This window comes from Heterocephalus glaber, unplaced genomic scaffold (genome assembly GCF_053883595.1).
Source record: "Heterocephalus glaber isolate CG9 unplaced genomic scaffold, H.glaber_assembly_v1.0 deba00000122, whole genome shotgun sequence".
Classification (NCBI taxonomy): domain Eukaryota; kingdom Metazoa; phylum Chordata; class Mammalia; order Rodentia; family Bathyergidae; genus Heterocephalus; species Heterocephalus glaber.
Genome location: NW_028258138.1, coordinates 13,306,585 through 13,318,727, shown reverse-complemented (window position 1 = coordinate 13,318,727; position 12,143 = coordinate 13,306,585). Strand labels below are relative to the sequence as shown.

Here is a 12,143-nt window from a genome sequence, read left to right as displayed (position 1 = left end):
AGTGATTCCAAAGTCCACAAAGGTGAAATTCAAAATCCTTTTTTCTTACTAAAGCAAAAAATTCCACCTAATAGTTAGCTTAAGAATGTTTTGATTCAGCTGATAAAATAATGAATGGCAAAAAAGCCCCTACTTTAGAGGCATTGTTGATGTCATTAACCATTAACTATTATTTAATAGAGTTGGAACTATCAGAATTAAGAAGACTAGTTATATTTCTATAGTCTTAACTTGAATACTTTATGAATTTTTTTATATTAGTGGCACATTAGTTAATAAAGTAGATACAATGCTAAATATTTCCATAGACAATAACTAGTAGTCAAAATGTAGGTTAACTTTTTAAGGAGTCAAGTTATTTCTTGGTTGCAACTTATTGCTCTGTCATAAATACAGTTTTGCTCTCTAAAATAGGCTTTCCAACTCCAGATTACCACCAGAAATGCCAAAAGAGAAAAAAATTCTTGTCTTTGGAGACACTATTAGAAGACATATTCATTCAGTTACAACACATGCAATATTTTGTATTTAGAAACATAAAGTCCCCAGATATCCTAGAAATGATTAAAATATCCCATATTCCCTACGGAATCTTCATTTACTAGGCAACTGCAAACCACCAGTAATACAGCAAGCTGGCTCGTAGAATTCCGGGAGTTGTGGCCCAGGGGCAACACTGACCAGTGGGCTACAGGAACTGGATTCAGAGATCTGACATTGGCATTGGCTGGAGTCATATTCCAGAGTCTGGCAACTGTGAGACACAGAAGTATTTAGTGTACAACACTAAGTCATGTAGCTCTTGGATTGGCAGTGCTGGGATCCAAAACCCACTTGGTGACTTCTTGGTGACTGGCAAGACTGAGAAACATTTTCTGACACTGCCAAAGAACTTCTTGATTGACATGATATCCTTTCAGAAGGCTTGGAATTGTAATAAGTTGTTTGGACAACCCTGGGGAGACAGAAACTTTCCACACACATATCCTCTGTGAAGTGGTCCTGCTCACAACCGGTCAGTTGGTAGCTGGTGGTTTCATTGTGGATTTCTTGATAGTTGTCCAAAAGCCAAGTTCTGCTGTGGCAGGTGCTGGGCAAACAAATTCCATCTCCAAAGCTTGTAGGATTAGAGCCATGTACAAAGGCAGAGAGTGGCAGCGAGTTATAGAACCTCCTGACTGACTGGCTATGAGGCATATTGCTAAAACCCTAATTGACATTGGTCAAAAGTGCCAAGTTTGAAGATTAAATTCTTTGCTGGGGAGATTATATACTACTCAGAAAACTGGGTGTTGACATTTTTGTCAAGACTGCTTTGCACCTCATTGCTTAAGCTAATTTGAGGGATAACCCCTCATTAGGACTTGGTTTAGCTATATATGAAATGATGTCTTATTAACAAAGATGCAAGTCCATTTGGACTCTTCAAAATGGCTTTCATGTGAGCTTCAAGGATGATTCATCGGGGAGGGGTTTGTCAGCTATGAGTCCCAACATGTCACCCAAGCTAACTTTTTTCCCTAGCCATTGTGACTTTTTATTTTGGTAGGAGGGCAAGAAATGTAGGTAGAAATAGCCAATTGAATACTGATTAGTATTCGGCACTGGGTACTGAGTGTCAGTTTGGCAGATGTAAGACCATATTCAAGATTATTTTAGTTAGAAGTGGATCCAAATGGCCCTAGCTTAAGATCTTGGTCTCTCCTGTTGGTTGGAACAGAAGAAAGTTTTGTAATAGATTTCTTCTCATTGATTAAAGTACTACATGTGGTCATTACCCTTGCAATGCCATTCTGATCATTTCTGGTATTTTGTCCTTTAAACTCCTGGAAGTCCTTTACATGGAGTCTTTTCCCCTTTCCCATTTAGAGGTTATTGCTTCTTCCTCTGAATTACCAATATATTTTTAATGGAAAGTAGATAAATTTTACTTTATTTGTGTGCATTTAATAAAGATAAAGATATAGTAATGTTAAAATAATGAAAATGAAGAAATTTATGAAAATGATGTAAACATGAAACATATTCCTCACAATGTGTTCTGTGAAGACAATGTGAAGACAAAATGATTTTTTCCATTGGAATTTTTAAACAGACATATTTGTAGATATTTATGGAGTAGAGTGACAGTTTGATACATGTACACACTACAAAATGATCAAACAAGAATAATTAGTATCTCCATATCCTCAAATATTTATAATTTCTCTGTTAGAAAAACCTATGCCTCTACAACAACTGCAGAATTTTATAAACCGTACTTACCCCAGAGTGCTGTAGAACAGTAGAACTAATTATAAATCTTCTCTCCATATCCTTCCTATCTCTGCTAAAAATTATACCAGTGAGTTTTAGCCCTTTTTTATTATGACTGAGCTCTGCACCAAGTTGTGTGTTTACTTGTTTCTGTGCTTTTCAAAACACAAACTGTTTTGTGCATCAAACTTGTTTCTGGTATGCTTTTCATTTTGGCTCATTTTATGTTTTGTGGTTTGACTGCAAAGGATTGACCCCTACATTTTTTGCATTAGCATGCTATACTTAGCAGCTTTATACACACAGCACAGGATTTACCCGAGAGATTTCTATAACATGTGCCATAATTTTCTTAGTTCAACTTATGACAATGAAACTGAAGAGAAGTACATTTTTAGTCATGTCCCAGTCTTCTGTCTTCAAGTCTGAAGAAACCCAAGAACATCCAAGAAATTTTGTAAGTTGTAATCCTTGATATTTGAAGAGGTAAGAATGTTATAATATAATAAAAGGACACATTTGAATACTTTCAACTTGACTCTCTACATACCCAACTTGTATACAATACCTTTGTCACACATGCAAATATTTATACTTTCAAAAGGCCACTCTTCTATTTCTGAAGATCCCATTATACTATTCCAATGCATCCTCCAATAATCTATTTCTTTCTTGTGGATACAGTATTTGTATTTATACAGAGGACACCACTGTACTTTGTGACTCTCCTAAAAGGGATTTAATGGATTCTTGTTACTTATAAAATATATTCCTCTCAGCCTGATTTATATCTTACAAGATCTGGGCCATTACTCCTCTTTCTAACTCTAACTTTGGTCTTTAGTCTCAGCCTAATATGCTCCAAAAATCACAAGCCTTAGCTAGGCTCCTTGAGCCTGTGATACAGCTATTTATTTGTCTTCAGTGCCTTCTCCATCTCCTCCTCCTCCTCCTCCTCCTCCTCCTCCTCATTCTCTTCCTCCTCCTTTTCCTCCTCCTCCTCTTCTTCCTCCTCTATGAACACTTTCTTCCCCTTTTGGTTCTCAGCTCAGAGTTATCACTTATAATAGCTCTCAATTACCTCTTCAGAAAAGATTTCATTCTGACTCTAATATTTACCTTCAGACAACTTACGAAGACTTTTTTTTTCACATTATGTCTTTGTCACTACACTGTAAGTTTCAGGAAGGCAAGAAACATAGACCTTTCTCACTGTTGTATCCACAACAATGGTCATGGTGCCTGTCTACTACATAATATGATCTTAAAAAATTAATGATTAGAAGGTGCTAAATGCAAATGTATTCAAAGTATAACTAAATGTCTGAAGCAATATAGTTTTGATACCTTGATATACCAAAAATGTTTATGAATTGGCAAGGGTAATGAGCTTAAAAAGAATGCAATGCCTACATTTTAGCGCTACCTTTCTGAAATGAGAATAAAATGATTAAGTAATCTTCACTACTGGTACAGCACAAGCTGAGTCATTTATTTTATTTAATGTTTGATGTTTAAGTACACATGTTTTTAAAAGCTTTTAAAGTGGGAAGGTCACTATTTCTTACTGCAAGGGTTCTGTTGCCAAATTGTGTGGGCAACGCTGGACATCACACAGACTAGAAATCACACCCTTGTTTCCAGCAGAATGCTTGCTTATTACCTCACAATGTGCAGGCAATTGCTATAGGACTGTGCACTTCCTAATTTGCAAATGTTGAATGGTGATCTGTCATTGGTAAATAAGAGTTCTGTTCTCTTTGGGATGCAGCATTAACACATATTCTATTTGATTGAGTGCAGAATTAACAGGTGTTTCAACATATAATTTTGTTTTAAGACTACCTAAAGATTTCAGTCACTGTTGGATTTATAGAGGGAGTTACCTGACTTATAACTATGAAATAATGTAGGCCAAGCAACTGCTCACCTTGGAATTGTTTTCAAGCAGCTTACTAAAAAGTAAGGATTAGCTTTGTAGGCACTTGAATGATGATAATTATGTAGTCTATCTCCTAGGATTCTTGAGAAAGAAATGTAACTAGCTGCTTAATTTCATATGGCCACTGGATACTGCTACGACATGGTTTAAATGCCTGGTTTCTCCTGGTCTCAAAGTACACAAGTATAGTTTCAATTTGGGGATTGTGATAGCCCTTGCCTTGTCTTTGTTGCCTAGAATTGCTTTTGCTATTCTAAGTCTCTTCTGGTTTCAAGTGAATTTTTGGTTTGTTTTCTCTAGTTCTGTGAAATATGCTATTGGTCTTTCAGTTGGTATTGAATTGAATCTATATAGTAGTTTTAGAAGTATGCCCATTTTCACTATATTGGTTCTTCCTACCCAGGAGCAAAAGATGTCTTTTCATTTTCTGATATCCTCTTCAATCTCCTTTTTCAGAGTGTTGTAGTTTTCAGGGTAGAGGTCTTTGATTTCTTTTGGTAGATTGATTCCTGGGTATTTCATTTTGGAGGATGCTATTGTGAAAGGAGTTGATTCTGCAGTTCCTCTCTCAGTGAGTCTTTTGTTCGAGTACAGGAAGGCTATTGATTTTTGTGTTGACCTTGTATCCAGCGACTCTATTTAATTTGGTTATTAAGTCTAGAAGACACAAGTAATTCCAGCTGTAGTGGCACCATATAATCACTAGCAGGCAGAATATTAACATTAGGTATGGGGAGGCGAAGAAGTATGAGGATTATAGAGTTACTAGCCTCCAACAATTGCCATAATCTTTAATTTTCATTTCAAAAATTAAAATAATAAGAGATCAAACTTCATTAGTTTATATTACCAATTGCCTGTCACATACTGAGAGATACACAAAAGTAGCTATTATATCTGGGCAGGTTAAGGATCTGCACTGGAGGCAATACAACTCACAGAACCATTATTCTGGAATTCATATAAAATTATAAGAGATAAAATTATAAGAGATATATTTTTAGAATTATAAGAGATAAAATTATAAGAGATATATTTTTCATGCTTAAGTTTGTGTTTTTGGTGTCTAACTTTTCACATACTAATCTTTTATGAAAGTTGAATTTAATTCTCATTAAAGGCAGAGCCTTAGCTTGTCCCCACAGTTCAAGAGTTCAGCACTGGGTAGCTGTAAGTTTGAACAATTTATATTGACTTTATACTGGTTCTATAGCCATGCTAAACTTCTAATCACTTTTTTCAGTCATATAAAGATACAAATAAAATAGTAAAATAAAAGAATCATCCTTAAGTCACTTAGTTCATTCCAGAGCTTCCATAATTTATTTTCTTCATCCTTTTCTGGGTTTTATTCACCAGGAAAACATGTACCAGCTGACCTAAATGAATTTAAAGCCATCTGTCTTCAGCAAGCAAGAAGTTGTTCATATAAATACTTTAAATGCAATGTAGGAATATTATGCCAAAAAGAGATCGATATGGTTTCTATCCCTGTTAGTTCTATAGTTCATTCCTTGAGTATGGACATGAGCCTCTGTGTGTGTGGATTTTATGAAGACGACAGGCTCTCTAAGGTCCTTTCCAGTTGTCACATTCTGTGCCTTTCTGTCAGCATTGTGATACCTTAGAGTTAAAAAGGACAGCAGATGGCATCTTGTCACATCTACTTACTGAGTGAAATCCTCACTTTCATTTGTTTTTCTACATAGGACATTCTGTGAAGTAAGTTAAGTAACATATAACCTTTTTCAGGCATTAATGGATACAATAATAATGCTCTTTGATTTGAATATGGCAGTAGTCTCTTGCAGGTTTTTTTGTTCTTGTTTTAACAATAAAGGCATCCTTTAGAATATAAAAATAAAGCCAGTCATAACATTTCTCCTCTGACAGTATCTCTAAATAATTTGAATTCTTGGAATAATCCTTGGTCATTTACAAATCAATTTGCTTCAGATATCCAAAAGAACAAAAAAGAAAACAAAAGACAAAAAGATAAAGAAAAGGATGAAAAGAAGAAGAAAATACAAAAGTTAGATTACAGAGTTTCTAGACAACTCATAATAATGAGCAATTGGGGAAAAGAATAAACAATATCATCTTGACTATCTGAGCTTAGAATTCACGTCTTCCAACTCCTGATTCCGTTACACTTTGGATGTAAAAGCATTTGGTTTATTACAGTAATTATAGGCCTGTTTTTGTTTCTTTCCCTGGTTGCACTTACACTTGCCTGTCTCTGATGTTTAGTTTTGAATGGCTATGTTTTTCTCCCTTTGTGTAATCCAGAAATGTAAATTAGTTTTTAAATTATCCTACTTCTTTGAGTACTACATTTTTTATAATGTGGAAAATCAATTTTGACAGTAATGACCAGAAAATTTGTAATAATTATCATGCCTAAAAAGAGCTCAACTGCAAAAGTGAAAGGATATTTGATATCACTGGTATATCTATTTCATTAGCTTATTCATGCAATTTACTCTCAGTATTTACTATTGGTAAGAGTCTGTCATTCTGTATTTTTCATTCAAAGTGGAAAATGAGTAAACAAACTACAAATAAAATAGTAGAATTTGCAATGAAATAAATATTAAAAATAGTGACTTTGTAATTAAGTAAATGTAAGTATATATAATGCTAACATTATGTAGGGAATAGCCAACTGTATTGATTGTGGAGTTAAAATAAAAGGAATGAGAAACCAGGTAATATTTCTATGGGCTTTGAAGAATGTGAGCGATATGACCTTCCTTCCAGAGGCTCAAGGTCATATGAGCTTGGATCTGTACTTGGTGTTCATGCAAATGGCAATGGAGGACTTTGATGGTGATGTTGTGAACCACGCATGGGTGGGGAGTGTAAGAAAGCAAGGCTGGAGAGAGAATAGGCATGGGCTGCAAATAGTCTTTGAGATTATATTAAGGAGTGTTTATTTAGAAGGGAGATATCTTAAGGTTTTGTCAAATTCACAAATACATTAACTACATATAACAGAAATTGCGATTCAAATTAGATTAACCAAATGAAAAATTTATTGGCTCACATAAACCTAAGCCCAGAAGTAAGATGATTTCGGATTTGTTCTTCTGCATTTTTTTGGTTTTGATCTCTTCCGTTTGATGGAATATTGTAGAATAAGACCACGTGCAATATGGATGCAGCACTACACAGAAGGTGAAGTGTAGAGGCAGAGAGGGTTGCTTAAAGAACTTCCTTAAAAGAAACAACTCTCCCACCATTCCTTGTTTCTCATAGGTTTGAGTGAAATACCATGCTTATGCCTAAAGCAGCTTATGCCATTAGGGATCTAGGTGTCACGTACTTGCCAGATTTTATCCTGAAAACTAGTGAATAATTAAATTCATTTAAAGTACAGAGTATGTATAAAGGAGGAGGAATATACACCCAAAATCTAATTCTGATAGGAGAAAGAGAGTGTAAGAAAACAGCTCTGAAGGAAATAAATAGTGGACTCTCTGTATCCTTTTGTATATTTTCATTCCCGCTTACACATCTGGGAATGTAGATGACTGTACTGCCCTTAATAAGGGAATGTAAGGGATGATCTAATTATCTTATTCAGATCCAAGCCCAGAACATCAAGAGCTGTCCTACTCAACCCCGTTCCCCTCCTCAGCACACTGCCATGTGACTTCTATGAAAACAGACGGTCTTATGGTGACCAGATAGGAGAAGTTATGTAAATTTACTTCTTTTATCATAAGAAGTAAATCTTAGAAATTACATTCCTTTTATAATAATAGAATCCACATGTTTAATTTCCTTCATACCTGAAATATTTATTTCATTCTACTAGCTACTATGATCAGTTAAAATCATGACCTAAAAATTCTAAGATGTCTTCCATAGGTCTGGGAAGGAGGCTCAGAAAAAGAGTATTTTCACAATTTTCTCATCAAAAACAGCTGGCCTCAAATGTTTTTTCTTGGATCAAGCTCAATGCTAGTTTAATCAGAATGAAGTGCCCTGGTTAGGCTGAAGTGATTATTGATAGAGAATTAAAGGATGGATAATCTGCCCAAACCCTGATTCAGCTTGGCAGGATTTCTCAGAAACTGACTCTATGTTGTCAGAAAAGTCTATCAGGAAGCCTTGTTCTACACCTCAAATTAAACACTTCATTTTTAGATAATGAATACTAGGTATGGAATTCCTAACATATATCACAAAAAGAAAGGAAACTGCAAGACCTGTGACCTGATATTAATTAAATGAGTTTGTTTGAAAAAAAACCATTACATTGGCTTTATTTTATTTTATTTTTACTGACTCAGTTCTTTTTTTTCATTAAGTTTATTGGTACCTTTTAGGTATATAATACAGTTACATTCATCATTGGGATCTTGTACCTTTACATGTGTTGGCTTTATTTTAACTGGAGAAGGGAGAAAGCCTAAGAAAATAGAAGAAAAAAGGTGAATATTCTATGAATACTCTATGAGATGAAAATTATTTTACTATCAATGGATATCTTTGCAATTATCACTCTTCTAAGTGGTAGAACATAGACTCAGGCTAGATGACAGCTGAAGTTGACATGATAGAGGTAATCATGTAAGCAAGGTCAAGAGCCCTTAACAAATTGATTTGTAGAAGTTAGCTCCACAGGTTGATCTGTAACAAAAAGATTGACAGCTCCTAGATGAAAAATGTGTTGGGCAGCATAATCTGGATCCAGAGCTCAAGGGTCTGAAGCCATTGATCCATAGTCCAGTGAGTACCATCCTGTAAATACAAAGACCAGGAAGAGGCAGCTGCTTGACTTGACCCCAGAGATTCAGCATTACTCATTCTTCAGGGATTAGAGGATAGAGGCCCTTGGTCAGAGAAACGGTATCTGGCAAAGGACACAGGATGTTAAGCACGAGATAACCTTGAAATATGCATAATTACTTATCAATTAAAAACCAAGGTAGACTATGAATTTAGGATCTTAATCCTTCACTCAAGTTTCACAGTTTTCTTTATTACAAATACTAGTATCAGTGGATCACATTGTATATTAATCAGTAACATTCAGGCATTAGGTCATTTTATTAATCAATAATTATTTGGTGATATCAAATAAAACTACTTAAAAATTTCATGCATTATCATTTTTATTTTATTCAACTCCATTTTTTCATAATTGTAATATAAATATAATTTTTGTGTTCTCTGCATTCTTAGTACAACTATCAATGAATCAGCTTCACCAGACTTATTGATATAGAACTGAGGACCAATATTTTATGAGGAATAATTAAATCTCTGAATCTGTGATTTAATTACAAGTCTGTGTATTCCAACAATATAATTTTACTACCTATATTTTCAGAAAGAAAAAGATTTGAGGTGTCTGAAAATTTGTGCAAATCACAACTTTCATAAGATTTCATGACCTATGTTCCTATGCTTGTTGATTAATTAATAATAACCCCTTTAATATTCAACATCCAAACTCTAGAAAATAAGCAACATATAAAAGCAAACATAGCTTGATATCAAATCAATAAATTTATTAGATTAAAATTTAAGTTTTTATAGAAGTGCAAAAGAAAACCCAACAAAATAAATTCCATCTCCAATGCAGACTCAAGCTTTATTTTGAATTAGTACCCTAATTACAGTTTTCAAATGAAGTTTGTCAGCTAATATTTGGAGTCAGGGACAAAGTGAGAAATGGAGAATTAGAGAACAATCAGGAGGTTTTCTTCATGTACATAATAAAGACAGTAAAGAATAGAGCCAAAGGCACTGATGACATCGGTCAACAAGCTTAGAAGTTTAGTAAAGAGATCAAAAGAACCAAGATCCCGAGCCACAGGTTGGTCGGTAACAAGAAGCCTGGAAGGTTCTAGAAGTTAAGAAAGATGGGCAGCAGGACCCAGATCCATAACCAAGGGAAGGAAAACCATGAATTCCATAACCCTGGGGCCTGGAGCCACTGGAGCCACAGCCCAGTGAGTAGCAGCTCCTTGACCCATACCCCAGGGAGCGGCAGCTGCTGGACCCGAAGCCCAGAGATCCAGAGTAAGTGGTCTGGCAGGGACTGTAAAGTGTGGAGACCCTGGGGCAGTAGCAGGACGTCTGGCAGGGCCTGGACACCACACAGGGCCTATGGCAGCTGATGGGTTCACAGCAGGTCTCCTGATAGCGGCTGGAGAGAGAGGAGCCCAGCTGGTAGTTCGTGGGAGACCAGAGATTGGAGCTGTAGACCAGATTGCCGGGGTAGGAAGAGCCACAGGAGGAGCCTGGGTACTGCAGGTAGCCCCCAACTGAGCGAGAGGAGAAGTTTCCAGAGGAGCAGCCATAGGTCATGTTGACAGGAGGAGTGAGCTGAGTTGCAGTGAAAAGATGCTCTAATGTGCCTGCCTGCTCCCAGCCATATTTATATACCTTCCCTGTGCTGGATATGATGCTGTATCAGAGACTCTGCCCATTCTTGTGTGTGTTTTTATGTAATGACCAATTACCTAGATGATAATTACAAATGAGTCCATTCATGTGCCCTTAACTGCAGTTTAATCATTCTGATTTATAGAAGCCACTCTGCTTCTCTTTTTTTTCTCAGATATTAAGTGTGGTTTGCTTTTTGAAACATTGCTCATGATGCACATAGTGACCCCCTTCTTCATGGTGTTTAACTATGGACAGTTTGAGGATGAGTGTGTGTAATTTTTCCTGGCAATATACTCCTAATAGTCATCAGTACCCATCCTCTTAATTATTTATATATGATTTATTGTGCATTTACTATCTACAAAATATTTTAAAATGTGATATGATTCAATCTTTGCAAAAACTTGTAAAAATTATCAGAATTATTGTTAGACAATATAGCAATGTGGTTATGGAGATTTAGAGAATTTATGTAATCTCCAGCAACATCAAAAAATATCATTTATCCAGTATCATAACCTAGATTTGTTTATCTCCAAAGCTACTAGAAGGAACCACAATCCTTTATGGACAGTTTTAGAAGCTTATCCTTTTTATTTACAAAATCACACGTTAATCAAGAATAAAATCAATCTAATCTAGAGCAAAAAAAAATTTTTACATTTTGCACTCATTAGGATAGTAATCTGGGAACTACTGTTTCAAGCAGTTTTGAAATTGTATTCTGAGCATTTACAAAATGGTAGTTGAAATTATAGCTTCAGACAACAGGGTTTGTTAGGAAATTTTTTTCACTTGTTAGGATTTCTGTTTGGTGCTAGCAAAACTAAACTGTTCTGTAAGGAGGGGATTGGATACAGTCATAGTCTGGGTAGTTGGGAGGAAGAGTACAGGTCAGCAGAGGTTAACAATATTTCAGGTAATTGTGCAGTCCATGGGTTTGGCTCAATCCTAAATGCAACACATATCCAAGGGTGTAAATGAAGGCTGCCATTTTATTGGCTCTGCTGTAGACGGAGGGGTGATTAAAATGGCCTCCTAAACCCTTCTTAAATTCCCTGAACCAATGTTAGTCTTTTTTGGTTTTCTTTTCCTGGACACACATGAAGAATTAAATATCCAAGTGAAAAATAACATTTCGGAGTATGATACTTGTATTTTATCTGATATTTCTACTGGAATATTCCTAACTTTCTTGTGAAGTCCATAAACATGGCCACTGAAGCCTCAGCTTTTTAATCATGTTCGCTTATTATTTTTTAGTATTCAGTTACCATGGAGATGCCTGTTACAAATTATCTTCTATTTATTCTGTCATTTAGCTTATCATACTCAGACAACTCATGTTTTATCTTCCATGGAGTTATTAGATTCTTTTTCTGTGTAAGGCAGAGAATTCTTTGGCAAACACTTCTGACTATCACCGGGAATAATTGTTAAAAACTGGTATACCTTTAGTGAGCTGACTACCAATGAAACACATTAGCAAAAACTTGAATTTTAATCGTATGTTAACCTTTGCCAACTCAGTTGGGAGAGG

The 12,143-nt window shown here is 35.5% G+C and overlaps 2 protein-coding genes across 3 annotated transcripts; both read right to left on the bottom strand.

The window, feature by feature from the left end:
- Positions 1-594: 594 nt before the first annotated feature.
- Positions 595-1,261, bottom strand: Krtap27-1 (keratin associated protein 27-1). Its single transcript, XM_021256465.2, is given in 1 exon segment — positions 595-1,261. A coding segment is annotated over 1 exon segment (603 nt). The 5' UTR covers positions 1,198-1,261.
- A 7,535-nt stretch (positions 1,262-8,796) lies between these two features.
- LOC101708384 (keratin-associated protein 13-1) lies at positions 8,797-10,534 on the bottom strand. 2 transcript variants are annotated; one of them, XM_021256106.1, is made up of 2 exons: positions 10,089-10,522; positions 8,797-8,890 (listed from the first exon to the last, which is right to left on the bottom strand). In XM_021256106.1, exons 1-2 carry the CDS (start codon positions 10,520-10,522, stop codon positions 8,797-8,799), a joined length of 528 nt encoding a protein of 175 aa, XP_021111765.1. The 2 variants fall into 2 exon arrangements, with proteins under 2 accessions (XP_021111765.1, XP_004842319.1); XM_004842262.3 differs by lacking the exon at positions 8,797-8,890 and having other exon boundaries at positions 10,001-10,534.
- Between the last annotated feature and the right edge of the window lie 1,609 nt (positions 10,535-12,143).